This window comes from Lytechinus pictus, chromosome 3 (assembly GCF_037042905.1).
Source record: "Lytechinus pictus isolate F3 Inbred chromosome 3, Lp3.0, whole genome shotgun sequence".
Classification (NCBI taxonomy): Eukaryota; Metazoa; Echinodermata; class Echinoidea; order Temnopleuroida; family Toxopneustidae; genus Lytechinus; species Lytechinus pictus.
Genome location: NC_087247.1, coordinates 25,621,472 through 25,635,828, shown reverse-complemented (window position 1 = coordinate 25,635,828; position 14,357 = coordinate 25,621,472). Strand labels below are relative to the sequence as shown.

The 14,357-nt window shown below is 34.3% G+C and overlaps 1 protein-coding gene across 2 annotated transcripts in view; it reads left to right on the top strand.

The window, feature by feature from the left end:
* LOC129256432 (histone deacetylase 11-like) overlaps window positions 1–14,357 on the top strand; it is a 42,812-nt gene continuing 28,455 nt past the window's right edge. The window contains exons 1-5 of one of the 2 annotated variants that reach the window (XM_054894639.2): window positions 1–295; window positions 3,142–3,512; window positions 4,623–4,723; window positions 9,280–9,306; window positions 13,235–13,351. In XM_054894639.2, the coding sequence (XP_054750614.2) occupies window positions 201–295; window positions 3,142–3,512; window positions 4,623–4,723; window positions 9,280–9,306; window positions 13,235–13,351 (711 nt within the window). In that variant the 5' untranslated portion in view covers window positions 1–200. The remainder of the gene's footprint in view (window positions 296–3,141; window positions 3,513–4,622; window positions 4,724–9,279; window positions 9,307–13,234; window positions 13,352–14,357) is intronic. The other variant, XM_064096697.1, reaches the window with a different exon arrangement.

Sequence of the window (14,357 nt, the reverse complement as noted above, 5' to 3'; positions counted from 1 at the left end):
AGTACGGTACCGTAAATTTGGCGAACATACGGAAAAGCTGTGGCCTGTGCGAGTTATTAACGAACGGTCCTTTCCAAAACCCGGGCCCAGCGCGGCCCCGATCACGATTGTCTGATTTTCGCTAGATTGCATATATTGCGACGTATTTTGGTTCAGGTGCTACCAACGATGTTCCGTATAGGTCTACAATTTCTACAAATATGGCAGAATCTGGAGACAGTTTGCTAAAAACCACAGACGGAGAAGTTGTATTAACCGAAGGAGAAAGGAATGGGAATAGAGAGAGTAAACATTGGTAAGAAACACGAGAAATATTCTGACAAAAAAAAAATCAAAATCATAAATGGAGTCTGGACTCTGGAGATGATTAGACTCTTTTAACGTTAGAGCCGCCTATTTTAATTTTTAGGGAGTAAAATAATTCACTATTATTAAACGATAACGTGAGCTTACAATATGTTAGTGAATGATTTTTACTCTCTAACATTAGGAGCCTCCTGGCCAGGGGCGGAAATCTTTCCCAAAAGGTAGGGGGGACAAGGCAGGGCTGGAAAATTTGACAAGCAAAAAAAAAAAAGGTATCATCCCAAAAGTAAGGTCATCTCGTCCTAAAATACATGTTTTATTTCGATTTTTAATGATGTATTTCTTACCATCATAAAAGACCACAAATAGTACTTAGTAGGGGGGACATTTGATAATATTGTGTCCCCCTACTATTTTGAGTAGGGGGGACACGTCCCCCCTGGGATTTCTGCCCATGGCAGCTCCTGGCTAGGGATGACTATAGGTCTAGTCTAGAATCAAGATCTAAAAATTGTGACATTAAAACTCAGAGTCAAGAAAATAGTGTCATGTTTTTAGATGATTGATGGAGGGGGGGTGGGCGGAGATACCTGCCATTGGACAGTACAGTGACAGCATCCGCGACAAAGAAAACATGGGAAAAGGGGTGTGTATTTTGTGGGAAGGTGCGGAACATGAATAGGGGGTGTTGCAAGAAAATAATTGCAATCGCAAATATTCTGTTGCAATTCTACAGTTGATTGATCACTTTTAAAGATAAATTCCAGTTGTGGGAATGATCTCAAAATGACTTTTTACAGAATTTAATATAATGATCACCAAAGTGTCTGTTTGTATGAATAAAAAATATGTGCCAAAGGATTCTGGAAGAAATTGTGTAATTGCTGAGAAATAAGCAAAATAAGCGCGGATTCGGTCACTTCCTTCGGGTCTTTATTCCAGCAATAATAATACACTGTCCCACGTGTGCCTATCTGTGTCGGCGATCTTCAGTGTGATCATTTTTTTAGCTAGATATTATGATTCCACAAAGTTCAGTTTATGTAACTGTACCAGATCTAGATCCACGATGATATATCAATACTTTACCTTGGTTTTACAGACTTTCTCACGAAATCAGTGTTTTACTGCAACTACGTTCATTTAGCTTTAACAAATCAGATTACACTCCTTGTTTCATGGAGCAGATGAGCAATCAATTAATTGCATGGCGTATGATTGATTTCGGGAACGAAAATAGACTTGCAATTGATCGCAAGTTTCTTGCAACGCCCCAAATGAGGAAAAAAAGAAAAGTCCCCTAGATCTAGATCTCAATGGTCTGAAATGCGAACACTGATATGTCCGCACTCCGCACTCGAATATACTGTACCACTACCAAACACAGGGTATGTTTAGTGCATGCTGCATCAGTGGCCTGCATCAGTGGCCTCATTCACTCATGTTCAGTCATTGAATCACCCATGGAAACAACATGCGCTGCGCATAGAAAATCACAGGCACAACGCATGTAACACGTCCATGGGATTGTGTGAAATTCCAATGCCTAATCACTACATTAATAGATTTAAACTATAAACTTACCGAACAATATGAAGTCACTTTCCCGCTTTTTCATCCTTCTCTTGATTTTTCCAAATGATTTTTCTTGATGTTGACGAGAGCCATTTAACTGTCAAAGCGATATAGGAATTTTTCACCTTAAGAGGGTGCACAATTGACACTACATCATGGAAAAGATGAGGCACTCAAACTATTTTACTAGCAAATCAATGCAAAGTGTCATGCAAGTCGGCAATATGTTCAGTCTTTTCATTGTAGATCTATAGACTTTGGTATACCGTTTGTTGACAAACGAACAAAGGCATGTATGGTTGGAACTACCCCTTATCGACCACCTAATCTGCAAAAATATTTATCAGTTTTTCCTTATTTTTCACAAAACAGTGATATGCACAACTTGGTGAGTCAGTCGATGATGTCCATCACTCACTATTTCTTTTGTTTTTTATTGTTTGAATTATACAATATTTCATTTTTTATAGATTTGACAATAAGGACCAACTTGACTGAACCATATAGTATTAAACAATGCTAATTACACATGTTCAGGGAGGAATTAATTGTTGTATCACTTGACAATGAGGAGAAAATTATAATATTTCATATAATAAAATACAAAAGAAATAGTGAGTGGATGACGTCACAGTCTCCTCATTTGCATACCAGCCAGGATATATGTGCATATAACTTTTTGTGAAATTAAGCGAAAATTTTTAAAATGTCATAACTTTCTTATTTTACATCAGATTTTGATGAAATTTTCAGTGTTATGCTTGTTGGATTTTTCTCTTTTTATTCAAATAAACTTTTTGTTGGGGTGGACTTGTCCTTTAAGGATCCAGGCTATGCCTTGCCTACAACACACTAGTGTTAAAGGTGCAAGTGGAAACCAGTTGTTGTAGAGAAAGCCAATATGTGTAGCATTGGCTACAACACTGAACTTCTCAATGGCTAAATTGGCCACTTTGCATTCAATTATGAGAAGTTAAACTAAAGGTTAAACTAAATTTTTTTCAAATGAAAGTCCATCAACTTATATGTAGTTAATTATTTAACTATTAAACATGTATGCAAAGTACATGTATACTTTGTAGGCAGAGTTGACTTTTACTGTTTCTTGATGGTTCCTGCCATTTATACTCAATTCCAAATGTAATTGCATGTACAGTATTAAGAGCTCCCTACATACGTGAACATGGAGTTCTACAAGTCAGCTGTCTTTATATTGCTGATCAACTTGAACCAATGTTTTCTTCTCATTCCCTTATCCAGTGAAGACACAAGCATGGAGGCTGAGAGTGAACATCAAAATAAAGATGCAGAGGAGAGATTGCCAGAAAATCAAAGTGAAACAGAACAAAGTCCAGTTACCGTACAGGAAGAAAGACCTGTTGAAAGAAGAACTTCTGAAAGTGATGATATGGAAGAGGAAGAAAGAGAGGAGGAAGAAACGGAACAAGATACCGCAGAGCAGTTTGCACAAATCAAGGAAAGGATTCAAAAATCAAAACTGTACTTGGATGTAGAACCTCATCAATGGCCTATAATCTACTCACCTGATTACAATATTAGCTTCCTTGGATTTGAGAAATTGCATCCATTTGACTCGGGAAAATGGGGAAAAGTCTACAGCTTGCTCAAAAGTAAGTGAAGAATTACATTAAAGAAACATCTCCGGAAAATAGAGTGTAATCCAAAGAGGCTTTGTTGTGTTCTGGGATGGAGGTAGCTTTCAATTACCTCAAGAATGTCTTCATCTAATAGTCTTCCACAGTCTTGCACTCATACATACATCTCATTCTCAGTTTATGAACTTCATGTCCTTGTCATACACCATAGGTTTTGTCTTGATAGTAGATGTAGTTTCTTATTGCTCTCTTGATGTCTGCAGGGAAACCAATGCTTGGTGCTTTATACATATACATTTACAGGTACTTGTACATTGATGTAATTACTCAGTGCAGTTACCTTGGCTTATCAGAGCTTTGGTATGATCTACGGTACTCAAAATATTCATGGAATTTCTTCCAAGTGCTCTCTGATGAACTGTACCTGGATCAGGGGTAATATCAGAGATCTTACCCCTTCCAAATGGGACAAAGCTCGAGGGGTTAGTCAAGGTTCACCCATTCAAAAGTATAATTCTGATGATTTGGGGTTTGAAAGATTTCTGTGCAATCTTGGTTTAGAGTCTGAAAACCTAAATTAGATGGCAAGCAAGTGAGACTATCGGGCTGTGTTCCCATTTTGACCTCGTGCTCAATCTAGCAGAAAATTAATGTGTAATCAGGTATGTCAGATGTTCAATTTACAGTCTGACAAATGCTGAGGGAATTGTAGCAGTTTCATACAATGTATTTCAATATATGAAGCAGTTACTCTCTCCTACATTTTAGCTTTATGCAGTGGTAGAGATTTCTATTCTTATTTTAGATCATTATGCTAATTTTAATAGTGTAGGCCTATGTATTAGTAATTTTGCAGGATTTAATTCAAATAACACAAAAACCACCAGTATTTATTTCTTTCAAATCTATTTGGCAGTGTCACTGATTTTACCTTATGATTTTCATCAATTTTTTTTTGTACATTTGCAGTTTTATTATACACTTATTGTTTTTCCTCATGAATAAAAGTAAGAATAAAGATTTATGGCTTGTCTTGATTTTATTCACTTGATATAATTAGAATTTGATTCAAAATAATTTTAAACTGCTGTATTAATGCTTTTATATTTTCTTCTTTCTTTTCAGAGGAATGCATGTTGTGTGATGAAACTATAATCTGCCCATTAGAAGCCACTGAAGATGATCTTTTAGTAGCACATACAAAGAAATACATTTCTCGTTTAAAGGTACATACCATTAATATTTGATTTTGAAGACTTATATGGACACATATGATAGTCTACACTGTGTTTGCATGACTTGTACATAAATATTCTTTGTTGTCAGATTCTTTGCCTTTGCCACTAACCAACAAAAAGTTGATCTGGGTAACAAACTAATACTTCATATAGGTGCCTCGTTAAATCCGTTTAAAGGTAAATACCATTTATATTTTATTTTGAAGACTTTGAAATACACTTCCCTGTGTTAGTATACATGTTTTGTTTGCTGTCAAAGTATTTGCTCTACCATTAAACAACAAAGAATATTTTGATCTGTGTAGCAAACTCATACTTCATGTAGATGCCTAGTCAAATTCTAATGTGACTTTTTAATCAAGCTTGAGATTAATTCCAGTACCTGTATGCACTGTTTATCATAAAAACAACAACAAATATTGGCATAGACAACTTGAGACACCTGTTGACCTCAAAATAAGGGTTTGAGTCCTGTGAGATAACGTTTGAAACATCTTTATTTTTTCTATTTTCTTCATGTTCCTAAACTATCTTTCTATAGAATGCTTTTAATATTTTGCTTTGCCTATTGTGCAGATTTTGTTGTTGTTATTGTTGTAAGGATTGTCATTGGAGCATATGTTGTGAGATTTTTAAAATCATACCACACATTCATTCTGTCATAATATAACATCACATTTGCATATGTAGCAAATACCCACTTTTCATTTTTATAGAGGAAGACTATTTCATCAATTAAGATAATTGCACTTGCTGTTTTTTTCTTATAATTGCATGTAAATGAATTCCCCACCCCCTCCATTTATGTGATATACTCTCTGTATACTATACTTTCCTTTCACCTATTTGGTGATGTGAGCGTGGCTTTGGCATTTACAAATTTCATTAAAGGTGTTCAGTGTCTCCACATGTTAATGTGCATCTACATAGAAACGGCCGAAACCCTCCCCAATTTCGAACATTAGTTGAAAATTTATTATATTGACATCTAAGTCTGCGTAATATAATTTAGTGCTCGGGCAATCACATTTTGCTCCTGACTAAAGTTAATTTTTTCCAGAGTCATTTGATATTCAGTAATTTCTAGCTACATACATGTATATCTCAGCCCGTCAAAATACCGCTCATTCATCATGCCTACATACTGTGCATTATAACTGATTTCCCATAACCCTGATGAAAACATGGAATTACTGTGAGTCTGCAAAAAAAATCTAGTTTCATCTGCCGCACATGAACTGTTTATATGATAAGCAATACAAAAGATGAGCAATGGCCATTGCATACAGAAACCATGGAAGATATATGCTTTGAAATCTATATATAATATTGTGTTTGTTTTTTAAATTTGATATATTATAAAGACTTGAAAATTATCGGATGAAAAAATCAGTTACAATAAGTAGCAATAATATGGCTGGTACCGTAGTTTATTTGGCTGACCACTGCATTTATTGGTGTGATAATAATTTTTCATAAATTATATTTTTCTATTGAAGTGATAAATAATACAAGTACATTTAGAAAGTTTTTTTTAGAAAAAAACTAAGGATCATATTGGCCAATATTTTGAAAACTATGATTTTCTTTTTAAAAATGTCAAAATGTCAAAATTTTATTTGCTTTGGTTTACTGTTTTTATTCTCCATGTCGTAATGATGGAATGAATACATGTACGCATTTTCTGTTCTCTGACAGTAATGAATAGATGAGTGTCAAATACGCTGACAAATTAAATCTCTTCTGTTAGGTATTTGTGTCATATTTGGCTATCCATGCTAAACCACAACTTTAGACCTGGGTTTACAAACTCAAGTTCAGAATATCAGCCAAATTTTTTATTTCAATTTGGATACAATGTAAAGTGAATAACTGTTAAATTAGACCCTGTTCCCATCTACATCCTTTAACTAGTTACATGAAATAGTAGAAACCTGTTTGTTGTATACAGTAATGGAGATGCTAGAAGCAGTCTTTGAAGCAATTTTAAGTGTCTTCCAAAGCAGTTTGGAAAACCACCTCGCGATGTGGTTTTTAAGTATGCTTTGCCTCGTCAAACTGGTATAAGCTTTGTGCAGAATGCCTACACTACGGTTTCAAATTTTTGCAAAATCATGTGACTCCTCTGAGAGCATTCCATAGCAACAATACCACTTTTAATATGTGAAGTGGTTCTGGAAAGCAGTTCAGGAGACGGTGATGAGGACGCTACATGTAGTTAAGCAATCCTCTAAACTTATTTCCTAAACTGGTTTAAAGGAAACCAGTTCAAGAAATTATACTGAAAATGGATTCTGAGACTTGTCATACATGTAGTAATCATATAATCATATAATGATTAATCATAATAATCATGATCATATTTATAATGTTGGCTTCTTTGAATGTGATTACTATCATGATATTTCATTTTGATGTGATCCAGATTATATATAGGAATTCTATATTTTAATACCGGTCCTTTCTCTTTCATGTATCTTCACTTTTTGATACTCTGTGGATGATGGCAAATCCGTGTACATTCTACTCTCATCTTTGTAATACCTATGCCTTATTTCCTCATCTTGTGTCATTTACATTGCTTATTTTATAAACAATCCTTTGGCAACTTTCATCTCTTTCCTTCTGCGTATATGAGCATGTAATGGGCATGAGGCCTGTGGAGGGTGGATGTGGTTACGTGTGTTCAATATTGGTTTAGATTAGTTACCATGCACGCATGTAATAAAGATGACCCAATCTATAGAAACCCTGCTCTCATCGGCAATAAATATGATTTATAAAAACATGACGGATAAAGAGCTACTTTTGTTTTTGGTAACTTTTTTTAGTTGCAGATTTATGGGAAAACGATTATTTATGTAAGCAAGATTTCATTGTATAATTTCTTTGCAAAAAAAATGAAGAGATACTGTAATAGTTTATTATCATTTTATTGTTATTATTATAATTATCATTATTGTTATTATTATTGTTATTATTATTATTATCATTATTTGCATTTTCTATTGGTAAACATAGTCCCGTCAAGTTCCTGATTGGTGGATCAGGAGAGGGACTTTTTCCTAAAAGTTGTTATCAGTTGTACTGTTATAATATTTGATTGGTTGAACCATGGAGGTAGAAACTTGATTCCATCTTTGTGATAGAATTTTGGCCAACACAAAATAGAAATACAATTCTATGAATAGGGTAATATGCAGACAAGATATTTGTACCAGGGAAGTGTTATAGAATATACATGTACTTGTTGAGTCTGACAGTGTATGCTGTTTCTTATGATTCTGTACGTTTCCTTGTCACTTCTGATTAAAAAATTGTTAGTTAAACAATTCAGATAAATTGAATTGTTCACCCAAATACCTACATGTAGATGAGAGTTTACCATTTGAAAATTTTCTCATAGTACAAGCATTTTTTTTTTGCATTCTAATCACTTTCTTTACATTCTTTTCCACTCTTCTAATGGTATTAAAATGCAACTAAACTTTCATTAAAAAATATGATTCATTCTGACTTTATTTTGAAAATAAACATTATTGTATGAAAACATATCTTTACAGTTTGTTCATACAAACTACTAGTCTACACAGCCTAATCTAGTGTGACCATTGCGACTCCTTCAATATTCACAACCCGACATCACATGACATACATGTAGAGTAAAAGGAATGCTATAAAGATTGATCATTATGAAATATTTGGAATGCTACTACTTTGAATCTGAAAGATTGAATTCTATATACAGGACTTAAAAGAAAAATAAGGAAAGAAGAAAGGGGTCTTTGAATTTTGAATTCCTTTCTTTATGAACTAAGTGGCAAAATGTGGTGTAGGCCTATTTTTAAATTGTGAACAAATGTTGTCTAGATTAAGGTAAGAGGGGTGGTCTTTCACAAACTTGGTATTTCTTTCATGTCATTCATAAGTGAATAGTCGAATTTTTTCATTCAATTTCGATAGAAGTAATTATGATTATTCATGCCTTCATATTGCATACAATGATGGTATACCATGGAGCTCTGTTTGAAGCTCTTTGAGTACATGCAGTACATGATGTATTGTAGGCTAGATTAATCGTTGACAGATGTGGTAATGTATCAAATCCTTTGCCACATGCCACCATCTGCTAGATGCATGTTAATTTGTCAAAAATATTATAATGCTTTGAAAATTTGTACCTGAAATCATACATTTACATATACATCATCATCCACTAATTTCAGAATACCGGGTAATAGAATTTACAATTCATCTTTGTATTCTGCATTTACTGCACATGACTTATTTTTAGAAGGACCTGTGCTGAAAATGTGTTATCTATTTATTGCAAAATTTGATAATACCATAGCTACATGTAGATGTTCTTCAAAGGTGATGGTTCTAGTACAGGTATATAGGTACTTAATCTGCTATTAATATGGTGGAGGCTCTGATTAATTTTATTTTTTTGGTGATATAATGCGAGAAATCAACACTTGTACATTTTTACCCCCTATGCATTTCCTATGGGCTCTCTACAATGCAACGTCCACTCTATGCAGAAGGATATATCAGAGGGCTTTCCTAAGGTACACATTATTTATCAACTTCAGCCTCTTAGACTCATTATTCATTTTAAACTCTCATGTACATTTTGTAGACATTCCCATTTAGAATTTTTATTTTACAGTTTGGTTTTTACATGTAGTTCTTTCAGTTGATATTTACTTTATTTTGATTTTCTTTGTTACTGTACTATTTTGAGATGTAAAGTAGTCAGGTTTTGTTTTGATAGTACAATTTTTCATATATTTATTTTATGCCTGGAACTTATCCTGTACCCCAAGTGAATATTTGTGAGGAAGAAGTTTTGTATGTGTTTGTGGGTTTTTAGATAAAATTAAAGTTTTCAGCAATGTTTCAGCTCGCCAGCTTAATATACGGTACATGTATGTACTTGTATCTCTGCAATAAGTCAACCTTCTACAAGTGAAATAATTGCCTGATTCGAAGCAAGTTTAGACCAGGGCCCAGTAACAAAAAGGTTAGCAAGTAATCACTAAATGAAATACCCTATCAAGATCATTGTTCCATGTGCATTTTGCTCAGTAGACTGACTAGAAACCAATCAGATTTTTTTTTCAAATCAGCAATTAATTGCTTGTCTTACTGGGCCAAGATTATGCAAGACATTTATTTTTAATGGCACAAACGTTCATCTTGCGTAAAGACATGCAAAATTCATTTCCCAAGTGTATTGGAAGCTGCATTACCATGGTAACAGCATACATTGTGGGGATATTAATCACCGTATTAGTCTTTGGCTAAAGATTTCATTAGTTTTGTACAATCCTGTGGAAATGTAATAAACCTTCTACAAAAATCTTGTGCCGCAGTCATACAAAAAAGTATTCAATACCAGGAAAATGATTATTGTGTGGACCCTTCTTTTTTTGTATTCCAAAAATAGATTTTCTGAGGAACTCTTTCTCTTGAAAGCATGAAGCATAGAAAAATGCTAATGAGCCTGGGTCGTTAATTTGAAAACCACTTTTTATAGATACTATGTAGTGTAAATAAGAAATTCCATTTGAATGAACTTACATAAAAGAGATATCCCTCACAGAAAGAAAGGATGGACAAAGGTTTATGCACTATTGAGGAGCAGTTTCATCTTTTCAATGTGTGTTTTGTGTTGTAAAATGTTGATGAAATGCCATCGCTGATCATTTTAGACATCTAGGACTACCACAGGTTTTAGCTTACTGCATCTCAAAAGAACCAACTGATGATGATTTAATTATGAAAAAGAAGTCCAGATTATGACACACACTGAGTAGTGAGTAGTACTTCCCAAAATGTTGTTTTGTAAACTTTATAAAGGGTACTCCGGGCTACAAACACTAGTGTACCCAAGGGGGGGCAGACTGCCCCCCTGACGAGTCACAAGCAAAAAAAAAGGAAGCGAAAAAGAAAAGAGGGAAAAAAAGGGGGGGGGGAAGAAGAAAGAGTTTAAGAGAAAGGAAAAAAAAACCTGATCCAGGGGATGTGCCCTCCCCCCTTTTGAGAAGCAAAATTAAAAATTTGTAATGTAAAAATGCAATGAAAACAGACGTGTGCCCCCTCTTTTGAACTTGAAGACCTTTTTTTTTTTGCTTGTCAATTTTTTTTCTGGTACGAAATCTCCTTTATTTGTGGTTGAAGATCTTTTTTTTTTTTTGCTTGTCAAATTTTTTCGCGGACGAAATATCCTCCGAAAAATTTGCCCCCCTTTTGGAAAATCCTGGGTACGCCGCTGGCTACAAATAATATCTAAAGAGAGTAAAATTCATTGAGAAAAGAGACTTATAGTATAGATTGAATCATGCATGAATAATCAACCAAACAGAATGTGACAAATATTTACAAAAGTACATTTATTCATAAAATGAAGTAGGAAAAAACAATAGCCCTTGCAGGATATTGTATAGTCTGTAGTACATATCATAAAAAATATGAGTATGATTCCCTCTAAAAAGACTAACATTCCATGGCATGATTGAGCCATGCAGCCACCCATAAATACTTTCATTTGCAATGGGTTCAGATGAATTGCATTGATTGTGCTTTCAATGCAGGGAGTGTCTCAAATCCCTGATCAATGTGATTGGATGAAATAGATGCACATCTAAATGAATTCTGATGGAGACTTGACCTTGTGATGCTTGCAATGCATGAAGTACATGTATTCAAACAGAAAGCATTTTATCATGCCAGAAGGAAAATACATTCTCATCAAATTCAAGCTGATTGAATAAACCCCTTCCCCCTCTTAAAAAAAAGGTGAAATTGTCATAACATTAAATTAAACTAAATCATCATTTTAGACAGTATTATGAAACATTTATTATGGTGAATGAGCTGAGGCTGAAGCCTGCATTTTCTTTTGTAAAATAGGTAGACATCACATCTTCCATTAGTGTTGATAGTAATCTCTCAAATTGACCTGATGCTCTCTACTATAAAACCAACAACGAATAATACAACTATAAATGCAGCAAGAATCTTTAATATTGTGGTTCCCCTACATGTATCATATGTATTCATGAGTATGTATCTCCAGCTGCCACTCGAAGGGAACATTCTGTATGCTTTAGCATGTTCGGTGTGTACATATCATTATTCATCCAAATGTGTTATTGCAAAATGATAACCTAATTTTGATTTGCACTGGGGCTCGCACTTGGGGAAGTTCTTCTCACGTATAAGCAATTTACATGTATATTGGCCAAAACATGCCAATACACCAAGTGTACTAGTTCACGTTGAGAGTGCGATATTATTCGAGACGTTGTTTTTTTTTTCATCCATATCAGTTTACACATGTACGTGATCCCTGAGGCACCTCAATTTGAAATTGCATAATTTTTAAGGTGGGAAGCACTTCCAAATACTTAATGGCATCAGATCCACCCATAACATGCATACACATTTATTGCAGATATAATAAAAACATATTTTGATTTACATGTATATTATTACATAGTATATTTCATATACGATGTATACATGTATATTATTTATTTTTTGTATAATATAAGTATGTGTTTAAAGTATATGCTTATTATTCAGGAGATATTCAGGGGGGAGCTGAAGTAGACTCTCCTATTTTTAACATTATACATTTATATGTATCAGTGCCAGTTTGAATTGGGCAATTTTAAAACTGCAATCTGAAAAAAACCTAGATTTGTGTGTTAACAAATAATGGCTCTAAAAATTAGCTAATGGGAAGATGAAGATGCATTTTGATAAGGCAACTAGACAAAATGCACTGCTATTATGTTGGTCTTTGAAAAATATGCATCCTGGGAGAATTTATGCTCTATAAATAATTTGTGTATACTGCCCCCCGGTTGTCTTATCATAATAATAAAGTATTAATACATGTATGTGAGGTGTTGCAACGTGTCCATAATTGCAGAGCCCTTGTCGAAATTTACAATACATTTGTTCCACGTATATTGCGAGGGAATAATACAATGACTTGTACATGAACATTGCTCTGTCAGCTGGAAAGCTAGAATGGTTTGTGTAATACATTATTGTATACTTTGATACAATCCAGTATGTACATTCACATGCATAAGGAATACAGGGTAGATTTGCTTTCTCCTTTATTAATATTCATAGAATACATAATGAATTTGCTTATTTCTTCAGTCGTTCGCATTCTGGTCTTGTGACGTCTTGGTTTGTAAGAAGTAGGATAAAGAAATTTGACAATATAAATCATATTGTAAAATTTACCAATAACATTTTATATTAGAATACATTCATTATATTACCTGTATTGAACGAATATGAATTGAAATAAATCTGTATGTCTCCAATTGTAAGGGTTACAGAAGCATGTGTGGCAGGCTTTACCCTCAGTCCTTAATGGCACAGAAATATGAATTCTATTTATCATTATTGAAGATTTATTAGACACCCTCCCCTAAATTGTAGATATTTTTCTACCTTGTTTCTTTTCAGTGGAGCATTTCTGTAGCTGGTATAACCGAAGTACCTCCAGTTGCTCTTCTTCCAAACTACATCGTTCAAAAGAAGGTGTTACGGCCGCTCAGATTACAAACAGGGGGATCCATACTAGTAAGTATAACTTTCGATCCGCTATTTTCAATCTGGGCAATAAGAAAATAAAACAAAATAAAAATTTGGCCAATAAACAGCTAATTGAGCCCAAACAATATTTTGTTTTTAATACCACAACTGCTTTTCCACATAATAATATTATCAATGATGTGCATTTGTATCACATTACTTTTCCAATTGAAAGGCACATTGCCAACATAATTGTAAAAATTACACCAAGTGAAAATCAATAGTTCCACCTGCATTTTTAGGTGGTCTGTCATTAAGATGACAGATCACCTATTATATTCGTCAGAATTTTCTTTATTTTTATTGCCAAATCTTTGTCCACCTCTATCTCAAAATCGGGCATGTCAATTTCCTTGATTTTCATGTCATGTATGGGCATCATTATGGACATGGGAATCGAAACTTTTCAAGGTTATCAAATCATGATGACGTCATCTAGGCGCCATTTGGTAAAATTAAATGATTGATCATATCATCGCAATTAATCATAAAAAATCATCCATATTTGCATCATATCAAGTTCAGGTGACAGGTCATCAGGACATATCATCAGAGGTCATGCAAAGGTCACGACGCGCACGTACGCGCGCGTCAAAATTTTAAATTTCCCCAAATCGACCGTGGTCAAGTTTGGGTACGTTTCTGGTCATTTTGAGCATGTCAAGAATTTGCGCGCGCACAGGTATGCGTGCGCGTTCTTGCACCTACCATCGTTATGCATCTTCGAGTCATCATTTCTTTCATGTCTTTCCATTGTCCATTATCTTCTGATTAATTTGGTACCTCATTCAGCCTCTTACGACCAATAATACGGGAATGCGCGTCCATTCAAATTTGCATTACGCGCGCGTAAATGGGCAAAAATATGCCTATATAAAATTCACTGTAGCTCTTCAGGGAGTCCGTTGACCCCAATTTTTCTTTTCATATTCGAATAGAGTATGAATAGGAGATATGATTTCATGCCACATTTGACTCTTAATTACATCGTGAC